General features: G+C 37.7%; 3 protein-coding genes across 3 annotated transcripts in view; all 3 read left to right on the plus strand.

Annotated features, from left to right (window-relative positions):
• The first annotated feature begins 1,573 nt into the window (after window positions 1–1,573).
• Window positions 1,574–3,320, plus strand: LOC140804906 (polygalacturonase-like). Its single transcript, XM_073161063.1, has 5 exons — window positions 1,574–2,043; window positions 2,238–2,319; window positions 2,418–2,505; window positions 2,723–2,839; window positions 2,939–3,320. Exons 1-5 carry the CDS (start codon window positions 1,902–1,904, stop codon window positions 3,170–3,172), a joined length of 663 nt encoding a protein of 220 aa, XP_073017164.1. The 5' UTR covers window positions 1,574–1,901; the 3' UTR covers window positions 3,173–3,320.
• Window positions 3,321–5,549: 2,229 nt separating this feature from the next.
• LOC140805213 (polygalacturonase-like) lies at window positions 5,550–7,278 on the plus strand. The gene is made up of 5 exons (XM_073161441.1): window positions 5,550–6,019; window positions 6,214–6,295; window positions 6,394–6,481; window positions 6,681–6,797; window positions 6,897–7,278. The coding sequence occupies exons 1-5, from the start codon at window positions 5,878–5,880 to the stop codon at window positions 7,128–7,130; spliced, it is 663 nt and encodes a 220-aa protein (XP_073017542.1). The 5' UTR covers window positions 5,550–5,877; the 3' UTR covers window positions 7,131–7,278.
• Window positions 7,279–13,896: 6,618 nt separating this feature from the next.
• The window catches only part of LOC140804152 (insulin-degrading enzyme-like 1, peroxisomal), a 55,426-nt gene continuing 42,837 nt past the window's right edge, over window positions 13,897–26,485 (plus strand). The window contains exons 1-7 of the mRNA XM_073159986.1: window positions 13,897–14,115; window positions 14,366–14,441; window positions 15,068–15,135; window positions 15,303–15,394; window positions 15,481–15,554; window positions 15,640–15,683; window positions 16,513–16,564. Of these exons, the coding sequence (XP_073016087.1) occupies window positions 13,981–14,115; window positions 14,366–14,441; window positions 15,068–15,135; window positions 15,303–15,394; window positions 15,481–15,554; window positions 15,640–15,683; window positions 16,513–16,564 (541 nt within the window). The 5' untranslated portion in view covers window positions 13,897–13,980. The remainder of the gene's footprint in view (window positions 14,116–14,365; window positions 14,442–15,067; window positions 15,136–15,302; window positions 15,395–15,480; window positions 15,555–15,639; window positions 15,684–16,512; window positions 16,565–26,485) is intronic.

Consider the following 26,485-nt stretch of genomic DNA (forward strand, 5'->3'; position numbering starts at 1 on the left):
TGAGGAAAATTATAATTATGCAAGCAGGGAGTAAAAGTAAGCAACTGTATGCTTTAGAGACCCTTACGCTTAAACCTTGCCAACCCCATTATATTCATTCCCATACTAAAAGAGTCGTAAAACAAATGAGCACAACCCCTCTTAATTCTATAAATACACAAATTTTAATTAATTTTTATTGCATCCTATATTCATGCCTCTTGCACCACAATTAATAATATTAATCAATCATATCCAACAAAGTTCATTTTTAGATATCATTGATTGTTCTTTTCTATAAATATACGAGGAATTTTTTCTACAAAAATATGAGTCCTGAAGATCATTATAATTTGCCATACTTAATCATTATGCTTTTGTCTTTAAGCCCATGTTGCATTTCTAGAATTCATAAAGATTTACACGACAATTACATTGAAGAAGTAGATCATGGTGGAGCTTATTCTTCATACTATAACCCGATAAGAGGTGTCAAATTTTGTAACTCAGGGAACTTTCCCTATTTCAAGAAGCTGACAAGACTTGTGTCATCAGATAAAACAGTTGATGTACTCAATTATGGAGCTAAAGGTGATGGAAAAACTGATGATAGTAAGGTAAAGTGCTGAACCTGCATGCCCTCCTTTGTTTAAATATATGCTGAAAATAATACACGCATTTGTTATATACATGCATGTGATCAGGCATTTCAGAAGGCGTGGAAAGAAGCTTGTTCATTGTCATCAAAAGTTAAATTTGTGGTGCCAAGTACAAAATCCAATTCTTATCGTTTGAAACCGATAAGGTTTAAAGGCCCTTGCAAATCAGACATTACAGTGCAGGCAAGAACAATTTAAATATATGGATACATGTGCTACAAACTTTATTCAAAATTACTTTATACACATATGCATACAGATTGCTGGAACCATAATCGCATCAGATGATCGTTCCAACTATAAGAAAGATGCCAGACATTGGCTTGTTTTTGAAAAAGTGACTAATCTGTCGGTTGGAGGAGGTGGAACCATTGATGGAAATGGAAATGTTTGGTGGGAGAATTCTTGCAAAATAAATAAGAAGAAGGTGACAATTTTTTATTTTTTAAAAAAAAGTTCATGCATTATATATTCAATCCTTTTATATCACATACATGATCACTTGCTATTATATAGCTTGAACTAACGATTCTGTATCTTTTTTCCTTTTCTTTCCATTTTTTCTTTTAATTTGCAGCCATGCAAGGGTGCTCCAACGGTACTGTTTCACACGTCTTCATTTTTCTTCTTATTCATCTAAATATAAATTTAAAAGGGTTTACTTATGTTGCCATTTTACTATATATATGAAATTTTAGATTTTTGACAGTGGCCGATCAATCTAATTAGTCCCATAAAATTATAGTAAATAATTTAGGAAAAATTGTCAAATCCATCATGTAAATTGTCATGTTCTAATGTATCAAAGTTGGATCTAATTTTTTTTAATTTATTTTTAGCCTTATTTCACCGGATAGCTAATGTGGAGCCGAAAAATACTTACGTGTACAGTACCATAAAATGATTACATGTCTGATGTCATGTCAGCACTCTGACAAAATATATCTAAAAACGAACAAAAAACAAAGTTATATGAATAAAAACCAACTTTGATAAGTTAGAATATGAAAACGAAAAATATGATAGCTTAGTAGACTAAATTGACTATTTACCCTAATTTTCAGGAGTAATATTTCATATTTGGTTAACATAATTTTTTTGCAGATTGAAATAGGTAGATCCAGTATCTTAAATTAAAACATGTGTGTGTATGTGCGTGTGCCCTCGATTGGTCTCATATAGATGAATTAAGTGCAGGCTTTAACCTTCTACAAGTGCAAAAATTTAGTGGTGAAGGATCTGAGGATCCAAAATGCCCAACAAATGCATGTGTCCTTTCAAAATTGTACATATGTGGAAGCTTCCAATCTTGTGGTACATGCTCCAGAGGGAAGTCCTAATACTGATGGAATCCATATCACTGCCACTCAAAACATTCAAATCACAAATACCACCATAGCCACAGGTACGTACGTATTTCGTCAACATTAATTTGATCTCACAAGATCATTAATTAATATAGTATATATCTGTAATCACAATCGGCTGGCAAATTGAAACTTGGAAGATTATAAGTTCCATTAATATTGTATTATTGACGTGTCATGCCACATTTGATCCTATTTGAAACTGAATAATTTCTTTCTTGGATAAATTAAGGTGATGACTGCATTTCCGTAGCGAATAGATCGGAGAAGATTCAAGCCACCAACATCACATGTGGACCTGGCCATGGCATCAGGTTCGATGGGAGTCAATATCCACCATTATTTTAATTTAGTGTTCAGCATAAATATCGACGTACGTGCATTGACTTGAGTACCGATTAATTGAAATCAGTATTGGAAGCTTAGGTTCGAGAAATTCAAAAGCTCAAGTCTCAGATGTCGTGGTTAATGGAGCAAAGATTTTTGGAACCACAAACGGGGTTAGAATTAAAACATGGCAGGTGCATATATAATATACTTGAACCTAGTTAGTATAAGTATGCACCGAGCCGCGAATTGCCAAACCATGCATGCATGTGTATATATAGCTTTTTTGTGATCATGTATTACTAGTTATATCGATTAATTCCTATATATATATATATATATATATATATATATATATATATATATATATATATATATATATATATATAGGGTGGGTCGGGAAGTTCAAGCAACATCACTTTTCAAAACGTGGAGATGAAAGATGTGAAAGACCCAATAATCATAGACCAAAATTATTGTGATCAAGATGGTCCTTGCAAACAACAGGTAAATTAAAAAATTATAAGTATCACCATGCATATATATAATTAAAACCCGAAGAAAATTATAAGTATCACCATGCATATATATTTAATTCATTTTCAGAGCTCCGCCGTACAAGTAAAAAATATCGTCTATCGAAACATCACCGGAACAAGTGCATCCAAAGTAGCTATCGACTTCGACTGCAGTCAAAGCCATCCATGCCAAGGGATAGTGCTGCAAAATGTGAATTTGGCGGGCAATGAAGATATTGGTGTTGAAAAAGTTACAGCAGTTTGCAACAACGTTAACGTAAGAAATGTGGGGACAGTTTCACCGCGATGCCCTAAAAAGTAAATTCTCAAGTCATATTTTGAATTTATAAACATGATCATAGTTATTTGTTTATTCCTTAGAAATTAACATAATAAATGATTCCTTGTAAAATAAATGATACGTATGCAATAATCATTGGGTTGTTTGTCGTCAATTGTAAAATGTTTCCCATGATGTGTTTGTAAATTTATATTGGACATATATATATTGTGGAAAAATCTAATTTAATAAATAAATTATTTGATTTAATCACTGGTGCAATTAATATAGTGATACCCTTCCGGGCCCGAGTCCTCTTTGGACTCAGACGGGGGAAGAAAGACCAAGAACCCAAAGCTGGTCCCTAGAAACTAATAGAAGACAAGATCGAAGCTAGACTGAGTAAAGAAAGAGCACCATGTTTAAACCACGATGGGCATGCATCAACCCAGGAAATCTATCGGACCCCTACCAATTTGTACTAGCTAGCCCAATCCCATGGCCTCAATCGAGCAAGACAAAAAAACTAATTCGATTTATCATTAACTTTTTTTTACCAATAATCATGGGGCATGTCCCCTCCAGGGACCAATGATAAGCTTTGGACCCCAAGATCTGGAGGGCATCAACATACCTCACAATGATGTACTAGTCATAAAAGCCAAGATTTCTAACTATGACGTGAAGCGGGTGTTCGTAGACTCAGGGAGCTCGGTAAACGTCATCTTTTAGGAAGCCCTTGACCAAATGAACTTGAAGGGCTACAAGTTTGAACAAGTATAAATAGCTCTCTTTGGCTTTGCGAGTCACACAGTGAACCCTCCAGGAAAAATAGTGCTTCCCTTAACATTCGGGTCCAAGAAGTTTAGGAAAACAGTCATGGCAACCTTCACAGTGGTGAGTGCGCCTTCCTCATATAACATCTAATAGAAGACCAGCTTGTGGCTTGGGCTTTTATTGACTCTAATGTTAAATGGTCTTTATTTTAAAAATATTTTACGATTTTATTCAATTATGGCATTATGTTTTACATGTATACCCATGCAAGCTGTATAGATAAAGTCCTTAAATATACAATAGGTATCATGATGTCTGTCTCGCAATATAAGATCATGAAACTCATTAGGAAGTGTACCGTATATTCTAAAAAAGTTTCTATTCGAATCAGTCGCCTAAAATAAGGATAAAGATCGCTTGAGCTTGAGATTAGTATATGTAATACAAACGTCATGTTTCATTTGCAAGGGCATGGATATGTCCACAGATACGTGATTATATGATGATGCGTTGAACAACCATCCCTTCGACTGTCCAAGTGGTTCTCACTTATCGAGTGGAATAATCTGTAGTTATGATTGTACACCATTAGTCCTTTGACCCGAGGACAATGTAGAGGCTATTCATAATAGCATACACTTTGATCCATTTACCGACTCCGTTTAGAGTCATTAAGTGGCAATGTTAGGTTTAGTTTCGAATTATGTAGGAGCAAATGCTTCGTATTCAAGGATTCACCGTTTACCTATAGATGAAGATATCATATGTGATATGATGAGTTAATAGTGCAAGGAGTCTCTGGCCATAGCAAGAAATGTTCATTAGGAAAAAAGTGTCTTTCCTAGTTGCACATACCATACCACTATTAGTACTCAAAGATAAATCACATCCTTATCAAATTCATAAGCGACTCTCGATATATACACTAATGGTTGCATATTCGATCGGGATATATGTGTTGAATGGACCGTACTCTATGCTAACCATGACTTAATGTTCTTACAGACACCATCAGTGATACCTAGGGATCATGAGGCGATGCTACTAGACGCTCTTACCATTATCCAATGGATGCAATCAGAATGATTTCTGACATTCTTGTTCAAGGAAATGATGAAAAGAATGAGACTAATTAGGATAAGGTCGAATAAGAATAAATATTATTTTGAATCACATGGAGATGTGAACTCACGGCTAGCTATATCCCTAAACTATTGAGGATCACATAAGTATCATATTCTATGTTCCCGTTGAGAACGTCAAAATTCAAATAATTGAATTTGGCAACCATAGTTTGATGGAGATTGAATAGAATGCTTGTAAAGGAGTTTATAAGATGATTCCATAGGATTGAAGAAATGAAAGTTAGTTTAATTACTAGTTAAGGAAGAAGAGTGGAACTACCTGTTTTGCCAGTGGCCGATCAATCTAATTAGTCCCATAAAATTATAGTAAATAATTTAGGAAAAATTGTCAAATCCATCATGTAAATTGTCATGTTCTAATGTATCAAAGTTGGATCTAATTTTTTTTAATTTATTTTTAGCCTTATTTCACCGGATAACTAATGTGGAGCCGAAAAATACTTACATGTACAGTACCATAAAATGATTACATGTCTGATGTCATGTCAGCACTCTGACAAAATATATCTAAAAACGAACAAAAAACAAAGTTATATGAATAAAAACCAACTTTGATAAGTTAGAATATGAAAACGAAAAATATGATAGCTTAGTAGACTAAATTGACTATTTACCCTAATTTTCAGGAGTAATATTTCATATTTGGTTAACATAATTTTTTTGCAGATTGAAATAGGTAGATCCAGTATCTTAAATTAAAACATGTGTGTGTATGTGCGTGTGCCCTCGATTGGTCTCATATAGATGAATTAAGTGCAGGCTTTAACCTTCTACAAGTGCAAAAATTTAGTGGTGAAGGATCTGAGGATCCAAAATGCCCAACAAATGCATGTGTCCTTTCAAAATTGTACATATGTGGAAGCTTCCAATCTTGTGGTACATGCTCCAGAGGGAAGTCCTAATACTGATGGAATCCATATCACTGCCACTCAAAACATTCAAATCACAAATACCACCATAGCCACAGGTACGTACGTATTTCGTCAACATTAATTTGATCTCACAAGATCATTAATTAATATAGTATATATCTGTAATCACAATCGGCTGGCAAATTGAAACTTGGAAGATTATAAGTTCCATTAATATTGTATTATTGACGTGTCATGCCACATTTGATCCTATTTGAAACTGAATAATTTCTTTCTTGGATAAATTAAGGTGATGACTGCATTTCCGTAGCGAATAGATCGGAGAAGATTCAAGCCACCAACATCACATGTGGACCTGGCCATGGCATCAGGTTCGATGGGAGTCAATATCCACCATTATTTTAATTTAGTGTTCAGCATAAATATCGACGTACGTGCATTGACTTGAGTACCGATTAATTGAAATCAGTATTGGAAGCTTAGGTTCGAGAAATTCAAAAGCTCAAGTCTCAGATGTCGTGGTTAATGGAGCAAAGATTTTTGGAACCACAAACGGGGTTAGAATTAAAACATGGCAGGTGCATATATAATATACTTGAACCTAGTTAGTATAAGTATGCACCGAGCCGCGAATTGCCAAACCATGCATGCATGTGTATATATAGCTTTTTTGTGATCATGTATTACTAGCTATATCGATTAATTCCTATATATATATATATATATATATATATATATATATATATATATATATAGGGTGGGTCGGGAAGTTCAAGCAACATCACTTTTCAAAACGTGGAGATGAAAGATGTGAAAGACCCAATAATCATAGACCAAAATTATTGTGATCAAGATGGTCCTTGCAAACAACAGGTAAATTAAAAAATTATAAGTATCACCATGCATATATATAATTAAAACCCGAAGAAAATTATAAGTATCACCATGCATATATATTTAATTCATTTTCAGAGCTCCGCCGTACAAGTAAAAAATATCGTCTATCGAAACATCACCGGAACAAGTGCATCCAAAGTAGCTATCGACTTCGACTGCAGTCAAAGCCATCCATGCCAAGGGATAGTGCTGCAAAATGTGAATTTGGCGGGCAATGAAGATATTGGTGTTGAAAAAGTTACAGCAGTTTGCAACAACGTTAACGTAAGAAATGTGGGGACAGTTTCACCGCGATGCCCTAAAAAGTAAATTCTCAAGTCATATTTTGAATTTATAAACATGATCATAGTTATTTGTTTATTCCTTAGAAATTAACATAATAAATGATTCTTTGTAAAATAAATGATACGTATGCAATAATCATTGGGTTGTTTGTCGTCAATTGTAAAATGTTTCCCATGATGTGTTTGTAAATTTATATTGGACATATATATATTGTGGAAAAATCTAATTTAATAAATAAAATATTTGATTTAATCACTGGTGCAATTAATATAGTGATACCCTTCCGGGCCCGAGTCCTCTTTGGACTCAGACGGGGGAAGAAAGACCAAGAACCCAAAGCTGGTCCCTAGAAACTAATAGAAGACAAGATCGAAGCTAGACTGAGTAAAGAAAGAGCACCATGTTTAAACCACGATGGGCATGCATCAACACAGGAAATCTATCGGACCCCTACCAATTTGTACTAGCTAGCCCAATCCCATGGCCTCAATCGAGCAAGACAAAAAAACTAATTCGATTTATCATTAACTTTTTTTTACCAATAATCATGGGGCATGTCCCCTCCAGGGACCGATGATAAGCTTTGGACCCCAAGATCTGGAGGGCATCAACATACCTCACAATGATGTACTAGTCATAAAAGCCAAGATTTCTAACTATGACGTGAAGCGGGTGTTCGTAGACTCAGGGAGCTCGGTAAACGTCATCTTTTAGGAAGCCCTTGACCAAATGAACTTGAAGGGCTACAAGTTTGAACAAGTATAAATAGCTCTCTTTGGCTTTGCGAGTCACACAGTGAACCACCAGGAAAAATAGTGCTTCCCTTAACATTCGGGTCCAAGAAGTTTAGGAAAACAGTCATGGCAACCTTCACAGTGGTGAGTGCGCCTTCCTCATATAACATCTAATAGAAGACCAGCTTGTGGCTTGGGCTTTTATTGACTCTAATGTTAAATGGTATTTATTTTAAAAATATTTTACGATTTTATTCAATTATGGCATTATGTTTTACATGTATACCCATGCAAGCTGTATAGATAAAGTCCTTAAATATACAATAGGTATCATGATGTCTGTCTCGCAATATAAGATCATGAAACTCATTAGGAAGTGTACCGTATATTCTAAAAAAGTTTCTATTCGAATCAGTCGCCTAAAATAAGGATAAAGATCGCTTGAGCTTGAGATTAGTATATGTAATACAAACGTCATGTTTCATTTGCAAGGGCATGGATATGTCCACAGATACGTGATTATATGATGATGTGTTGAACAACCATCCCTTCGACTGTCCAAGTGGTTCTCACTTATCGAGTGGAATAATCTGTAGTTATGATTGTACACTATTAGTCCTTTGACCCGAGGACAATGTAGAGGCTATTCATAATAGCATACACTTTGATCCATTTACCGACTCCGTTTAGAGTCATTAAGTGGCAATGTTAGGTTTAGTTTCGAATTATGTAGGAGCAAATGCTTCGTATTCAAGGATTCACCGTTTACCTATAGATGAAGATATCATATGTGATATGATGAGTTAATAGTGCAAGGAGTCTCTGGCCATAGCAAGAAATGTTCATTAGGAAAAAGTGTCTTTCCTAGTTGCACATACCATACCACTATTAGTACTCAAAGATAAATCACATCCTTATCAAATTCATAAGCGACTCTCGATATATACACTAATGGTTGCATATTCGATCGGGATATATGTGTTGAATGGACCGTACTCTATGCTAACCATGACTTAATGTTCTTACAGACACCATCAGTGATACCTAGGGATCATGAGGCGATGCTACTAGACGCTCTTACCATTATCCAATGGATGCAATCAGAATGATTTCTGACATTCTTGTTCAAGGAAATGATGAAAAGAATGAGACTAATTAGGATAAGGTCGAATAAGAATAAATATTATTTTGAATCACATGGAGATGTGAACTCACGGCTAGCTATATCCCTAAACTATTGAGGATCACATAAGTATCAGATTCTATGTTCCCGTTGAGAACGTCAAAATTCAAATAATTGATTTGGCAACCATAGTTTGATGGAGATTGAATAGAATGCTTGTAAAGGAGTTTATAAGATGATTCCATAGGATTGAAGAAATGAAAGTTAGTTTAATTACTAGTTAAGGAAGAAGAGTGGAACTACCTGTTTTGCTGAAGGAGTTCATTTATTTAGTGAATTTGGAATTTACTAATTAAATACTAGTACTAGTAGTGGTGACTACTAATATGTACAAATTCTCATAAAATTTTCTAGAGAGATCTAGAATTAATTACCTAATGAGTTATTTATATAAATTAAATGTGGACTCCACCAGCCACACTCCAATTGGAAGGTGTGTCAGAACGTCGTAATCGTACATTGATGGAGATGGTTCGATCTATGATGAAATTCGCTAAATTTTCGCCATACATATGGGGATTTGCGCTTGAAATAACGGAAAAAGTTGTTGAACCAAGTCCATACAAAGACAGTGGATAAAACTCTAAATGAGATATGGATGGGAAAGCCACCCAAATATTCTTACTTGAGAATAAGGAGATGTCATGCTTACGTGAAGCAGACAGTGGGAGAAAAATTGAACAGTAGAGCCAATTTGTGCTACTTTGTGGGATATCCAAAGAACTCTGTTGGATATTACTTCTATGATCCAACGAAACGAATGTGTTTGTTTCAAGTAATGCAACCTTCTTAGAGAATAAATTTATATTGGATAGAAAGGGAGAGATCATAGAACTCGATGAGATTCGGGAACCATTCACTACACAAATAGTAAATCCCACATTCCAGCAGACAATCGAAGAAACACAAGCTCCTAGAAGACCCGAAAGGGTCTCAAGGAAGCCTAACAGGATGAGCCTGCTTCTTGAAGAGGGCAAAGATGAGCCCATTCACAGATGTGATCCAAGAAACTTCAAGGAAGCATTGTCTGATGTTGATTCATCTAAATGACTTACAGCCATATAGTCCGAGATGAACTCCATGTATTCGAACCAAGTATGGCCCTTAGTATATTCGAACCAAGTATGGCCCTTAGTATATCCACCTGAGGGAATTGTTCCTATAAGATGCAAATGAATTTACAGAAGGAAACTTGGAGCATATGAGAATGTGGTAAGAAGTGCGGGTTGAACAAAAGGCCACCAAAACCGAGCACCCAGGCCGACCCGGGCCCCAGGAACATGACCATTTAAATTTGATAGAAGAAACCGAACAGGTAACCTCAAAGGAAGAAAGTGAAGAAATCATCATCTCTCCTCCTGCAGGGGCGGTTAAGATAGAAAAAACATTGGAAGAATCCCTAAGAGCTCGGGTGATAACATTCTTGCATAAGAACAAGGACGTCTTTGATTGGTCTGTGGCTGACCTCACGGGGTCCGAAGAGAGATCATGGAGCATAAATTGAACATCTCAAATAAATTCCAACTAGTCATCCAAAAGAAACGTCATTTTGAGCCGAAAAAGGTGCCATCATTCAAGAACAAGTGGAAGATCAGCTAAAAAAGCCGAGAACATCCAGGAAGTGCATTTCCCGACCTGGTTGTCAAACGTTGTCCTCATGGAAATGGTGGATGTGCGTCGACTTTCGTGACCAAAACAAAACATGCCCCAAGGACTGATATCCCCTCCCGAGGATAGATCAATTAGTGGATTCCACAGGAGGCCATGAATTGATAAGTTTCTTGGATGTTTATCAGGAATACCGTCAAATTCTGCTGGCTAGGGAAGACCAGAACAAATGAGTTTTGTTACATCAAAGAGAACCTATTGCGACATTCGGCCTTAAAAATGCTAGGGCTACTTATCAAAGTCTGATGGATCGGGTGTGCAAAGAGAAGATAGGGAAAAATATTGAAGTATATGTGGACGACATTCCTCATTAAAACAAAGGCAGTTGATCAGTTTATAGCCGACATAGAGCAGACTTTCGAGACACTTCGCGATTACAGGCTCAAGCTCAACCCCAGCAAATGCACACTAAGAGTCCGGACCAGAAAATTCTTGAGCTACATGGTCACGAGAAGAGTATTGAAGCTAACCCCCAGAAAATCCAGGCCCTGGACACTATGAGCTCTCCCCGCAATCTGCAAGACGTCCAGAGATTGACTGGAAGGATAGGCGTCTTAGCCCGATTTATAGCTAGGTCGGCTACCGGAGCTTCCCTTTCTTTAAGGTGCTCCAAAAAACAAAAAATTTTGAGTGTAATGAGCAAAGTGAGGAAGCCTTCCAGGAATTGAAAGAATACTTGAAAGAACTCGATGTTCTCAATAAACCAGTCCCCTCAACACAACACCCATTGGCTCTTAGCTTGACATGCCAACCCTCTACTCCAGCCTTATGACAACCCTTTACCCTCATGCACAACCCTTTTAGCCTCGACAACACGACAGCCCCTTGCACGAAATTCATGAAAGCATGAGTTATGCACAAGAAGAAATCGTTTTCATGAACCTTCAAAGAAAAAACGTAACAATCATGCAAGGATTATGTAGCCTTCATTTACATCACACATAACAGCAAGTATCGTGAATGATGCAAAAATAAAGATACATGGCGTGCCTTGATGTGTAGATGCTCAAAAACTCGAAGAAACGCGCATTGGAGAAGCACTTGAGGAGCGAGGAGAAAGCTTGTTAGAAAGAAAAATGGAGGGGGCCGACTTGCAGCAAGTTGCTGCTGGTTTTTCACATGGGAGGGCTGCTGAAGGAGGGTGAGGGGCGGACACTTTTAATAAATTAGGTTTAGGCTTGTTTTAAGGTGTATTTAGTTAGACTACAAATCACTAATTGGCCCTTAATTATATTTTAAAATGTTTAAAAAGGTTTTGAGCCCTATTAAGCAATAAAACCAACCCAAAAAGCCCAAAAACACCCTTGAAAAATATTTCGTTTAGATAAATTTTTGAAAATATTGTCTGAACCCTCAAAAAGTCCCTCGATTCGATAAAATTTGCATACCGATTAAAAATACGACCCGACGAGTAGAAATATCCACCAAGGCACTCTTTACAAGAAAAAAAACAACCTTAAAACACTTCATATTAATTATTAAAATTAATCATTCAATAAAAAAAAATTCTTACTTTTTTCTCCGGCCTCCGTTCCTCGTTCGAGCGCGAAATGCAATTTAAAATCCTTAATGCATGAAACTTTACAAATAATCATGACATAACCATACCCATGCAATAAGCATGCATGGAATGCATAAAAATCAATAAACATATAATTTAAATAAAACCCTAGATTGCATGCATTCAAGTTACGTAAATTTACATTTCCTGTACTTTACACACCACCACTCCGATCCTCGGATTCTAAGGGTGCAGAGGGCCTTGGCTCGAATCTAGGGGGTTCGGACTCATTGATAGGGAACAAGGCCTCGTCTAGGTAGTTTAATAGCTCTTGGATATTGGACTCATCAAGAGAAGACATCTTAAATAACACGTTAGAATGAATAAAATTACGAAGAAAGGGTCGGATTTTAAGGGCTCGGAAACGAAGGTGGCTGGTCAAGAATTCCCTATGAATTTCAGCAGAGTAACAGCTCGGATGAAAGAAATGTGAAAATGAACTCAGGAGACCCCATATTTATAGGAGACATGAGTCTCATGACGACTGTCCGATCACCTAAGACCAAGGGTCCGGATTCTCTCGGGCAGACGTACTGGCGCCTCGGAAATCGAGCTGTCAGAAAATCTCAGCAGTCTGTTTAGGCTTCATGCGGATCGACTCTAGGACCGTCCGATATACGACGTGGGAATGAAGAAACACACTTCGAAATAAAAAAATATAACAAATTATAATAAAAAATAAAAATAGGGGAAGGAGAACGGAGGAGAAAGGCTCGGAGTCCGATCAAACTTCTTAGTCTAAACTTCATACTTCTTTTATATTAAATGCGGGGAGATACTATTGATACCCCTAAATTTGGTACACTTGGGCGGATCCGAGCCCACTATCAAGAGTCCAAGCCCATAATTCCGAGCCCACAATCAGGAGGTCAAGTCCATAATTCCGAGCCCACTATCAGGATGTCAAGCTCATGAAGGGGCCAGAAAGCCCGAGCCCATCAAAAGGGTGGGAACCGTGAGCCCCGACGCAACTAAAGGATATGAAGATAGACAAGGGTCCCGATGAATCTGGGATTCGAGTAAATCTATCCTGGATAAGGCAAGAATCCTAGCCGTCGCAAGGATGGAGTCCTAGTGTTTGAAGTCAGCTAGCCTAGGTAGGACTCTATCTCGACAGGAGTCCTATACCAGTAAGGTAACTAAACCCTCATCTATAAATATTAGGTACGTGCTACGGTTTTATTCATTCACATTCTCTCATTTATCTAGCACTATCATATTTCGTCCTTAAGTTTGCTCCCCGGACTGATATAAGCATCAGATGAGTCACGTCGGAAAAAAACTCTGATGCCCTCTAACCTTATTTTCGTCTGTGCAGAACCCTGGATTCCAACCCGACCCGTTCAGCTTTGGAATTTGAAGACTCGCTCTCCAGATCGAACCCATTGTAAAATTTTGGTATCATCAAAATCCATGTCATTTCAAGTGAAAAATATTGAACTATCCTAAAGAAAAAAGAATGTAAACTTTTTAATATGAGATGTGATGATATTAGATGGATTTTTTTAGTTATAGTTACGAGTTTTTTACTTGATCTAAAAATAGTTATAAACTTATATTCAAAAAAGAAAAATAGTTATAAATTTCGGAACAATGATAGACGTCCATTTACTGAATATAATAATAACTAAATAGTTCCTCAACGGCAAAATACAGTATCCCCTTCAAGTATTTCCTAGAAAGTCAATCTTTCACACAGACGCTCTCTCATTGTGATAAACAGAAAAAATGGTGGCGATGGGAGCGATAACAGAAGAGGAATCAGATATAATTAAGCCGCGAAATGACGAAAGGGAGTATAGAAGAATAGTTCTGCAGAATAATCTTGAAGTTCTTCTCATTAGCGACACAGAAACCGATAAAGTATGTTCTTTTTTGACTTAAAATTTGTCTGTTATTTTTTCTATTTTGTGAAATTCAATTGTTTTTTCTGTTTAATTATTTGGTTGAATTTATCTGGGTTTTGTTATTTTTTCGGAAATTTAATGGAGTTTTTGTTAATTCTTTGGTTGAATTTATCTGGGTTTTACTTTATATTATTGAAACCAATCAATTCGTCTGTTCAAATTTTTAAATTTAAAATTACTGATCTTTTGGTCTTATTTGGGTGCAGTGCGCTGCGTCGATGGACGTTCGTGTTGGTTCTTTCAGTGATCCCGAAGGACTCGAAGGCCTGGCACATTTTCTGGGTAATAAAGATTGAATGATATTCTCTGTCTTGTGAAGGATGATTATTTGAGTTTCCCTGCTGCATTTGTCGATTTCAATAATCAAAAGAAAAGGCAAATGCCGCAAATCATGAGAAACCTTTATTTTTTTTATGAGAAACTAATTAGTAAAACATTATCTATCTTCTTTTTGGCTTGTGTGAAACATTGTTAAGAAACATAACAGATTTGTGGGATGCGGGAAATCTTTGGAGAAAAGAGAGGTATTTCTAGAGAAAATAGGGAGAGAACCTTGTGCGTATTTTGTTTGTTAGTTCGAAGCATCATGAATATGTTATATTTTAATTTAACTCAGTGTCTCCAGTCGAGTACAAGTCTTTCTGTTTTATTCAGTCTCTTTGTTGTAATTTGAAGCATTCAGGATGGTAATGGCATCTAAAGAGTCAGGTTACACTTGCATTCAGTTAGTAAGAAATGTTTTTTTGTGGTTTTTTCTTCATCTTTTGAACATTCATGCTCAGAGAAGCACATTTTCCAGTTAACATAACATTATTATTTGCATTCTTTGGACTATGAAACTCTTATGATTATATTATTCCATTATGTGTTTATGATAACTTTTTTTTTTTAAATATAATATGGCTCAGAGCATATGCTTTTTTACGCAAGTGAAAAGTATCCAGAGGAGGATAGTTACTCTAAATACATCAGTGAGGTACTTGATTAACTTTTCTTTGTATATCCTCGAGATTAAATTATTGTCATTTTTTTCTATGGCAGTAAACCATGAATTTGCTTTTGATACCTGATGCACCAGAGAGATGATCAAGTATATTTAGTCCAAAAATAATTTGTTTCTACGTTATTCATGTCTTTTTTTAGCATGGAGGTAGCACAAATGCGTTTACATCATCTGAGCACACCAACTACTACTTTGATGTTAATCCTGACTGTTTTGAAGAAGCCTTGGATCGGTAAAACTTTATATCCAGGAACTCTTTTGGCTGTTTTTAGTTTCATTTTTTTCTGAGAGTAAGGGTAATTGTGACTTCTTTTTCAGATTTAGTCAGTTTTTCATCAAACCACTGATGTCAGCTGATGCTACCACAAGGGAAATAAAAGCTGTCGATTCTGGTTAGAATATTGTTTTGCAGCTAGTGCATAATTTTCTTTGCATCTTATTGACCCCCCAACTCTTCTTTTTTTTTCCCGTCTTCAGAGAATCAAAAGAATTTGCTATCTGATGTTTGGAGGATGAACCAGGTTCTTTCCTTCCACATGCTTACTTAAGGAAACTATTCTTTCTGTTCTATAAGTTCTAAAAAGTTAATGATGAAAGCCAAAAGCGTGCTCTTTCTCCTTTATTAAAGTGGAAAAAATGCACCTTTTTTTATGTGTGTTTTGATTCTCTGTTTACTTGTTAGTTTAAAGAGGTAACCCTTTATGGTTTAAAACAGACTTCGGTTCCCATCGATTATGTATTTTTTTAATGTTTGCGTGTAAACTAGCCTATTTATCAACCCCTATAATCACTTGATTACTTGAATTCTCGTGCTTCTTTCCCTCTGCAGATGTAGAATTTCTTTTCTCCATTATGGTTCTAATTTCTTAGATAACTGCCAAAGGGAAAATATCTAGGTTTACCATTCTTATTTGAGAGGCAATCAGAACATTCTTCTGATGGAGAAGATTTTCCGGGGAGGATACCTTGTGCTTTATTTTATTGCAAATTTTGTTCTGCGCATAATCAGGAGGTTGCCTTTGTCTTGTAAGAAAGTATTACTGATCTAGCCTTTTTAAGTTAACTTCATTATTCTTTTTGTTGATATTCTGCAAATTAAATGCTTTAGACTTTAAGCTAGTGGAACTGCAACTCAAATCAAATGTAAATTTAAATTTTCTTTAGAAATTAAGACCGAAAACACAAGCGGTGAGGAACAAAATGAATAATAAGCTATTAGAATAAGTACTTTTCTTTATCTTGAGGAACCGATTGTATCTTATTTATTGTGAGCATATATTACCTATCTTCGCCATCAGAAATCATCTGTAGTGATTAAAATTAATCCTTTTGAGTTGTTTGTCTGTGCAGCTTCAGAAACATTTAAGTGTTAAAGATCATCCATACCACAAATTCAGCACAGGTTGACAAGTATCATTTCCTTCTCATGCTTGATGCTATGTTATGCTTTAAACATTTCATCGTTTTGATTAATGTTGTTACGATTCATCCTTCAAATATAATGAGAGTTCTGAAGATCATCTGCATTTTCTCATCTCGTTGATGAAAACTTGTTATCTATAAACTCGATTAACTATTGGTTAACTTAGTTAAGCTGCAATAGCCTCCTTCCACCCACCCCCAATACCACCAGACACTAATGGGAAAAAAGACCAGGACTCCGTTGGATAAAGAATCACATGCGTGGTAAAAAGCGTAGTTATTGCGTTTCTGATGCTGCCATGGCACTGTGAATAGCACTATCGGTTTAGCTTAGAAAAAGAATGCTGATGTTGCAACAATGTATAACACAATTCCAGGAAACACAGAAGCAAGACCTCTGAATCAAGGGAAGCAAGCTATCCAAAAATATGCCCTTCCTACTCCACTTGAGAAGTATTCCCTCTTTCCCTAGCTAAGCTAGATCTTACGTAACAAAATTCTGGTATGCCTCACGACAACCCTAACCCCTCATTTTATTCCCTTGATCTATGCGGCTATGCCTGACAAACTAGCCTTCTCACTTGCTGCTCTGATATGCATTATGAATTGGTGGTCTTTTTCCATGTGTTGTTGACACTAGCCCAATCTCTTATGGGCTCGGGCTTAGTTATATATATATATATATATATATATATATATATATATATAACTATAACTAAGTATAGGTTGGAAGTCTCGAAATTGATGAGTTCTATATATTTTTTTTAATATCTATGTATATATATGAGCAGATAGAAAGTATAGGTTGGAAGTCTCGAAATTGACGAGTTATATATATATTTTTGATAAGAAGCTATAATATATCCACTAAACAGAAACACAAATTACAAAGACTGACTAGAGATCCGCACAACAGGAAAAAACAAGAAAAATTCTTGACAACTCAAACACAAATAAAACTCCATTTCTCACTAGCTCTGAAATCGAGTTGTTAGAATTTGCATGCTTCCGTATCCAACTAGATTAATGAATCTTAATCTTTTCCCATACATCTTCAGCCGAATCTTCTAAAGCATTAAAAATCCGTCTATTCCGCTACAACCACAACAAATACAGTGTACTATTACTGTCAAAATAATTCTACCCCTCTTACCCAGATCGCGTCCACGATCTGTGTTGCAATATTTGCTATCCACAAGTGTACGGTGTCAAGGTTTAGTACTTGGTTGAGTACATATATCGTTCCCATAGGGAGTGTAATTTAATACTATATTAACTACCGTAGTTAAAATAGTCCACCTCTATTTAGATATTAAAGTAAATTTCGTGATTACTCATAAAAAAAACTAATTCAAGCACACAAAGCTTTTAAATCAATGAGACAAAGAATCTAGAGATGTGATTTCACTTGGTCTATACTGTATTGACTTATCATCGACTTTTATATTACAAAATTCCACCGTTTAATATCCAGAATTCTCGAATTTCCTTACTCCCTTTCCCAAGTGATATTAATTATCTAACTTCGAATTTAATATCCCGATTGAAATGCAAACATTAAATAACTTCGATAGTACTACAATTCTTTTAATGAGTTCAGTGGTGTTATAGGCCTCTCGAGCTCTATAAACACCAACGATATATTTTCTTCTGGTCCTAATCAAAATCCCCTCTCCCGAGTGATGGATCTCAAATAAATATGACAATCCCCAATTAGTGATCAAGTAATTGAAAGCAATAAACTTCAGAAAATATGAATAAAACAAGGAGAGTTTCGCATATAACAGTCAACAATTCATAAATAAAGATTTGATCAAGCTACGTCGTCCTCTAGATTTAACAGAAAAACGACAAAACAATTTCATGTTTTTCGACATCGCCAAAATATCTAAGAGATTGTTGGGAGAGCAGAAAAGAACACTTAAATCTAAACACGAGACTCCGTCCCCAGATGATGTGGTCATCGTCTTCGAGTTTCTTCCGTTGCTGTTATTATGTGTTGTTCTTGCCCCTTTTATGTCCTTGTGGCTCTGTGTCATGTTCTACGGGTTTTCTTCCTTTTTATACACATGTGTACACTGGAGTTGTACTTCTGCACGCCTCATGCGTGCTGGTGCTCGAGAACCGGTTCCACCACGCTCATAATTCTGGATGTTTTTTTGCTTCGGCCTTGCGCGCGCTGCTGCGTGTGAACTGGCGCTGGTGCGCGCACTCTTCCGTCTTTTTTTTCGAATCGATGTTGATGCATGTACATCATTTTTCCCCTTCCTGTATTGACGTTCAAAACAACCCAAAAATGCATAATTCCGTTCGAAACTAACACGATTCATGCTTATTAATTGGGTAATATACGTGCAAAAATATGCCCTTATCAATCTGCTTCAAAAAGCTAGGGCAATGATCTTGAAACTACCCATACCAAACTCTTTAAAGATTCGGTCGCGGCATGGTGGAATAGCAATTCTCATGGGTGGGAAGGATATAGGTTCATGAGTAACTCAAACAAATAAAAAATGAGGTTAAAAAATGGAATGTCGAGGTCTTTGGAGATGTAAATCTCAGAATTTCGGAGCTGGAAAACTCAATTGAGCAGATGGACATGAGAGAGGCGGGGGGATCTGGTCCCAAAGTTTACAAGAGAAGAGAAGGGAGGCACGATGTGATTTGCAAACTATGGCCATTTGAAAACTACAAATTGAGAGCCAAAAAGCGAAATTGAAGTGGCTAAAAGACGGGGATCAAAACTCAGTTTTTCCACTCTTTATTGAATAATCGTTTAATGCTTCCGACCATAATCCATCTGCCTCAGTCCTGTCTTGTCGCCTAATCTTGTCACTTAACTCATTAATTCTCACTCCCACGTCTCCGAACACATCTTTATTTCATTTGGACACCTCTGCCTTGATCACCTTTAGTTTTTGCATAAATTTGTAACCTTTCCACCCTTGGTCCACCAAATACTCACTAGCTGTTTGAATTGTCAATGTGTCATCCACACATTTTCAAATCTGAAAGGAACTGGCCCCCGGCGCATTTTTGCGTCAAGCACAATACGGCAGTGATCTGATGTGATTCTCGATAGCACATTTTGTCTGAAATTAGGGAATAAATTCGACCATCCCCTGGAGAAGAGAAATCTATCCAATCGACAACAAATCGGTACCAATCACAAGAATCGCCCCCGACCTTCCCACTGATGGTAGACAGACCCAGTCAACAAATCTTAACTTCCACACATTTGCCACTAATTTTCTATCCACCTTCTCAAGTTTTGTTTACAAAAGGATCACAATATCTGGTTTTTCTTTACGGATAATTGTCCTTACCAACTGTCTTCTTCGTAGAGCCTCTCCTCCTCTTATATTCCAAGAAAATATTTTCATTTGAAAGCGCTGTAACCCTTCGAAGTTGAGCCTCTATCATAATTTATACCACTATGTAACCTATACATTTCCTTCTTTAAGAGATCCTTCGACATCTTAACCCCTTGTCCACACCTGACAACACTGTCAGGTATCGTCACCTCCCCTGTTTCAACATGCTTTTCCTCCACCACATTCCTTGTAAGTATACATGTCCCTTTACCCGGCTTTTCATCAACTCTTCCTAGCCCCCCACATATAAAACCACTAGACAATCCCAAATATGTGAAAGAAGATGGTAAAAGAACAGTTAAAGACAAAGAGTGGTTGTAAAGGTAGAATGATTGTGTTTAAGAACCTGTCCCACCGAAGGTTTTGGATTTTCTGGTGAAACGGAGCTTGTGAAATTATTTTTACCTTTTGGTGATGAAAACAATGTGTCCAAATCAATTGACTCATCTTCATCTGTTTCTGGAACTTCCGAACTGTCGAAACCCATGCTGCCAGTATCCGAGGGATCAAATTCCTCTCCAGTTAAATCATCTTGTGAATCTTCAAGTGCGATCTCCTCTGAATCTTCAGCATCACCAACTTCCGTATTCCTACAGATCCCCCTATCATGGATGTCTTTTCCGGAATTCCACCAAATATTTTTTCCTTCGGCAGTCTCTTTAGCTTCTTTGATCCTTGTTCTGTAATACGTTTTCCCAAACTTATTACTATTTTTGATATTCCTGTCTGATCCCTCTCTGCTGTAAAGTTCATCGGCTTGATTGCTATTCAATGAGTCAATAGAAAAACATCTGAATGTGCTTGGGTCTTTTGGAACAAGGTTCCTCAGTATCTTGAATGCCTTTGCCTCGATTGATTGCTTCATTGTTGCAGCAATTGTTTTAGGAACTATTTCCTGATCTGTTGGAGATCTTAAACCATGTTCCTCTACCATCTTATCCCCCAATTTGCCTTCATATATCGGATTTGGTTAGAGATTGGAAATATGTGTTGTTATGATTTTGGAGATTTAATATTGTAATCTTTTAATTGACTCTGCGGATTGCTTATCCGCTACTGTAAGACTTATTTTAATTTAATATAATTATGTTTCCTATCAAAAAAAAAATGTTTCTTGTACAGATTGAGCTCCTTGAGCATCTTTTTCTTTGTCGCGAGTGCTTGTGAATTCCACCTCTCCTGCTAATGTCATGTAAATATTATTGTTACCCCACCCCGCTAAGATTTTCTTTCCATTCACTACTGCTTGAGCGTAAGTCTGCTTCTCGTACTTCTCGTAGCCATTAGAATCAAAAGTATCCACCTTAATTCTTATTTCTGTATTACTCCCTTGCAGTGTAAATTTCATCTTAGTGTGGATAAACCCTCCTTCATTCCCTTTCACCTTGATCTTTGCCGCATCGAGTACTCGAAAATGTAAGGTTTCATCGCTTATGGCGAACAGACCCCCGCATTGTTCGCCAATGATATTGAATGTTGCTGGGGACCATAACTCCCAAGGTAGTCCATGGATGGAAATCCAACTATTACAACATGCTTCTACCGTGTGCAGAGTATCAATGTCTTTTGACCATCCTTCAAATAGTAATGTCACACCAAAGTCAAAGAAGCCCTTTTTCAGGTTAATGTAGAAAGAAGCTTCATCCGCGTCGTAAGGCCACCATAGAGCTTTATTAGCCTGGAACGGAAAGAGTTCGACCTTTCTGTCTGTTGAAATCCCTAGAACCCCTTCAATACGCTGCCATGAAACATTTACTTTACTTCTGGTTACTACTATTGCGTCGTTCCAGTTTTTCTGAACCCGCTGCTTATCAAATACTTCCGCATTACTTGGCATTCCACCGACGGATTTCCTTGTCAATATTCTGCTATCTTGAGGGACTATTTTGTGCTTCAGCTGGGCAACACCATGATGAAAGTTGCTTGATCTCCTCCGGTACCAGCTTGTCATCAACTTGTCCAATGCTCTTGAAATATTAATCCATCCTTCTGCTTTTAGTCCACTGGGTACAATGGTAATCTGTTTTCTGCCGTTCTTGTTAAATTTGGACAACTCTAGAAATCTTCCGCATTTGTTAGCAATGCTCTGTATAATGAAGACTGCATTCTTTCCTCTGAAATGTTGAGAAACCGATCCTGTGTTTGGTGCGCCAATAAATTCCTTGAGCCGGAGATTGAACCAACGCGCCTCCTCACCTTTGAAATCCATCAAATAAGTCGATTTCCTATTTCTTTCAGCCCACCATATACACTTCCAAGGACTTCTGAATGTCCCCTTCTCCGCCAAACCCAAATCCCACCCGTTATCCTGAAGCCCATAGATACTCCTAATCACTTTTTTCCACAATGACTCCCTTTCCACAGAACCTCTCCACCACCACTTGCCAAGAAGTGCCTTATTCCTGAGACACACATTCCACATTCAACCCTCCTTTGTCCTTAGGTTTGCGTGCTTGCTTCCATCCGACCACGTGGGAATGGTTCTTCCCGTCAGCACCATCCCACAAGAAGTCCCTCATCATTTTTTCCATTTTATTTGCCACCGTAGTCGGCACCATGAACAATGACATGAAATACGATGGCATCGCACAAATCACAGATTTTATCAACGTGGGTCTTCCTCCCCTTGACAGGAAAGATTTTTTCCAGATTGCTAATTTGTTATACATTTTCGAAAGTACCGGTTCCCAAAATTCCAGTTTCGTGGGGTTTCCTCCCAATGGTAGCCCAAGATACTTAATTGGCCACGTTTCTTTTTTGCACCCACAAATAAATGCCATATCATCTACTTCCTCTTCCAAACAGTTTAATCTCAACACCACACTTTTTCCCAAGTTAATTTTCAGCCCTGAACTGCTTCCAAACAGCTGAATTAAGTCCACTATTGCCTTCACATCCTCTCTTGATTTTGCAAAGAATAGAGTATCATCCGCAAACTGTAAATGCGATATCTCGATTTCGTCTTTCCCAACTGTGAGTCCCCTGACCTCATTATTTTCCCTTGCCTTGTCCACCATCCTCCCCAACACATCGACTACAATATTGAACAAGAACGGTGATAATGGATCCCCCTGTCGTAAACCTCTCTCTCCCTTAATTAACCCTAGTGAGAGAATTTTTTAAAAATGCTCTCTCCCCCTTTCAAACGTCTCCACCAAATTTCAATCGGACTTACCCATCTTTCGTCCATTGACCTCAAGTACTAATTTCAACCGACTGCACCTTTAGTACCGACCGGCGCCGGAACTCGGCCGTCGGAGGAAAGCCGACGGGCTCGTTTTTTAAATTTATTTAGGACCGAAATTGCAAAGCTTCTCGGGATTCTTCAGCCATGAACAGAGGGATGCTAAGAAACAATCTCACGACTTTATGTGAGGCTAAAATAGAGCAGAAATTGTTCATCATCAGTAGGGGGAGGACGGGTCTATCTGTGTGCTTGAAGGAAAGAACCAGAAATGCGACGTATGTACTGGAAGTGGATTTGGAAAGCTTAGGGTGGATCTTGCTGAAATTGGGAGAATACATTAGCAGACCTCAACGTTGCAACGGGTTTAACAGGTTCAGAGGCAGACAATCGGTGATTATCATGCAGAAATACGTCAATGGCCGAGGAAGTTATCTCGAGATTACTAAGTTTGGAGGAAACGGCAATAGGCAGCGCATTATCATTCCAAGTGGGCGTGGAGAATGGGGTTGGAAATGGGCAGCGTACAATCAAGACAACCAGAGAAACCAGGCAGATGATATGGTGAAGCAAAAGTTACCATGCATGGTTAAAGACTGGAGTAAATCACTCATCATAACAAAGGAAAGTGTGAATACTTCATGGGATTTGGTGCGAATCACGCTTGGAAAGGCAGTTCAGAGAGGTATTCAAATCTTTCCATTTCAGGCAAATAAAGCAGTGTGGTGGCCGCATAACGAGGAGGAAGCTGATTTCTACTTGCGAATGGAAAAATGCTTTATGGAGAAACAAGTTACTTTATATTTTGAAAGATGGATGCCGCAAATCAATTGTGAAGAAGAGGTGTTTGAATGCTGCAATAGTTGGGTGCGATTATTTGGGTTACCCTGGGATTTGTGGACAACCGAAATTTTCCAAAGCATAGGAGAAAAATGTGGGGGATTATTGAGCATCAGTTATGACACATTGCACCTTAAAGATTTGTCAGCGGCAAAAATTAAAGTGGTGGGATTGGAAGGTGGTTTCATTAACAGAACTATGAAAATTCAAACAACAAAAGAATGATGGATATTCGAGTGCTAGTGGATTCTGTCGATTTACACGCTTATGCAACATATGAAAAAAGATCGTATGCTCAAGTGGTAGTCAGTGGTGCTAGAGTGTTGGCGGGTTGGGGTTCATCGAATAAAGCTGGTGGAAATGGCAGTTATATTGTTCAGGACGGTGACAAGAAGAAGATGGATTCGGGAAACTTCAATCATCAGAATCATTCAATGAAAGAAGGATACTACGAGACAGAGCATAATTCTCATAAAAGAGGTTCGGCCAACATACCTCTTCTCAAAGTACATGATGCCGAGGTCACCGGAAATGATACGGAAGAAAGAGGCTGCTTTTCAGATCCATTGTTTCGAGGCAAGCAAGTTAAGATTCTTAAGAAATTGAGGCCGAAAGAGAAGGAAGAATTTCTCAAAGGGACAATCAAAAACATAGAGGAATATAACATCCCAATAGAGAGAACATTTGAATTTGTTTATCAGAGAAAGCTGTTGAGGTCAAAGAAAGAGTCAGCCGAGTACACACAGCGAGGAGATCCAACTCTTAAAGTCATCGAGAATGGGAATCATATGCATGAGGCGGAAGATGGGAAATGGGATAACACAATATCAAATGAGGAAATGGATGAAAAGTCAGAGGAAGAAGGCAACATCAGCGATGGGAGCAGTCATATTTCAATAAATTCAGATGAGTCTTCTCCGCATTCAATTGAACTCGAAGGTTTAAGTGATTTTTTTGCATTATCTCCGAGGAAGGTAAACACCCTAACCCATTCCCCTTCTGTTTTTCTTAATCAAAAATCTTTCTCTTCAATTCTTGTGTCAGTCTCGGGGGAGGGAGTGGAGGGAGAGTATCATAGTTCAGTGAGGGGGGGGTCAACGCATTCTGCTGAAAAGTCGGGTTTGTCGGGGAGACTCTTCTTAGGGCACCATTCTGGGAAAGTAGGAGAAGTGGGTGATGGAGTACTCGAAGGGAAAAAAATTGAGTGGGAGACTGAAAATGCTTGTTTAATAAAGATGGGGGTGGATAGAGTGGATCTCTCGGACAATCAAGATGGAATTCAGGCTGATGGAGTGAAAGAGAAATAGAGATCCAATGAAAGTCAAGGGTGATAAGGTCAAAGCAATGAAAATACTGTCATGGAATATCAGAGGAGGCGGTTCAGCAAGACGTCGGGGGTTGATTCGGGCCGTCATTGTTAAAGAAAAACCAGATTTAATAGTGTTGCAGGAAATTAAGAGGGACGTAGTTGATAGGAGATTCGTTTCAAGTTTATGGAAATCAAGGTTTGTGGAATGGGTGAATCTACCTGCATTGGGTAGGTCGGGAGGGATTTTGATTATGTGGGATCCTAGATTCATCTCGGTTAAGGACAACTTGATAGGGGAGTTTTCGGTTTCGATAAAAATTCAGAAGGATGTGTCCATTGATTGGTGGTTTACGGCTGTTTATGGGCCATGTAGACCGAGCCTGAGAAATAATTTCTGGGATGAAATGGCGGGTTAAGGGTTTTATGTGGAGAGAGATGGTGTTTGGGGGGTGACTTCAATGTGGTTAGAAATTTGAGCGAGAAAATGAACAGTCAATCACAAACTTCAAGCATGAGGAACTTCGACTCACTGATACAAGAGCTTGCATTATGTGATCCACCGTTACTCAATGGAAAGTTCACGTGGTCGAACTTAAGGGATATGCCGATTTGCTGTAGATTGGATAGATTCATGTTCACGACTGGTTGGACTGAGGTTTATCCATTCTATAGGCAATCAATCTTGCCTCGAATCACATCAGATCACTTCCCAGTCATTCTGGATATGGAAAAAATTAAGAGGGGTCCGACACCGTTCCGATTCGAAAATGTATGGTTGAGGGACAAAAATTTCAAATCTTCGGCAGCGGTGTGGTGGGAAAATGCAGCGGTTCGAGGTTGGGAGGGATATAAATTCATGATGAAATTAAGATCGATAAAGGTGGAAATTAAGAGGTGGAATGAGGAAGTTTACGGGATGATAGATATGAGAATGGGGGAGTTGAAACGAAAAATCAGCATGTTGGATGAGATGGAGAGTGAGGGATTGGGGACGGAAGAGGTAGCAAATGAGAGAAAGGAAAACAAGATGATGCTGGAAGATTTAATGTGTCGAAAGAATCAAATCAATTATCAAAAGGCCAAGATCAAATGGGTCAAAGAGGGAGATCAAAATTCAAAGTTTTTCCACTCACTGCTAAATCAAAGGAGGAGTAGGACAACCATAAACAGATTGGAAAGGGAGGATGGATCGAT

Source organism: Primulina eburnea, chromosome 11 (assembly GCF_022965805.1).
Source record: "Primulina eburnea isolate SZY01 chromosome 11, ASM2296580v1, whole genome shotgun sequence".
Taxonomy (NCBI): Eukaryota; Viridiplantae; Streptophyta; class Magnoliopsida; order Lamiales; family Gesneriaceae; genus Primulina; species Primulina eburnea.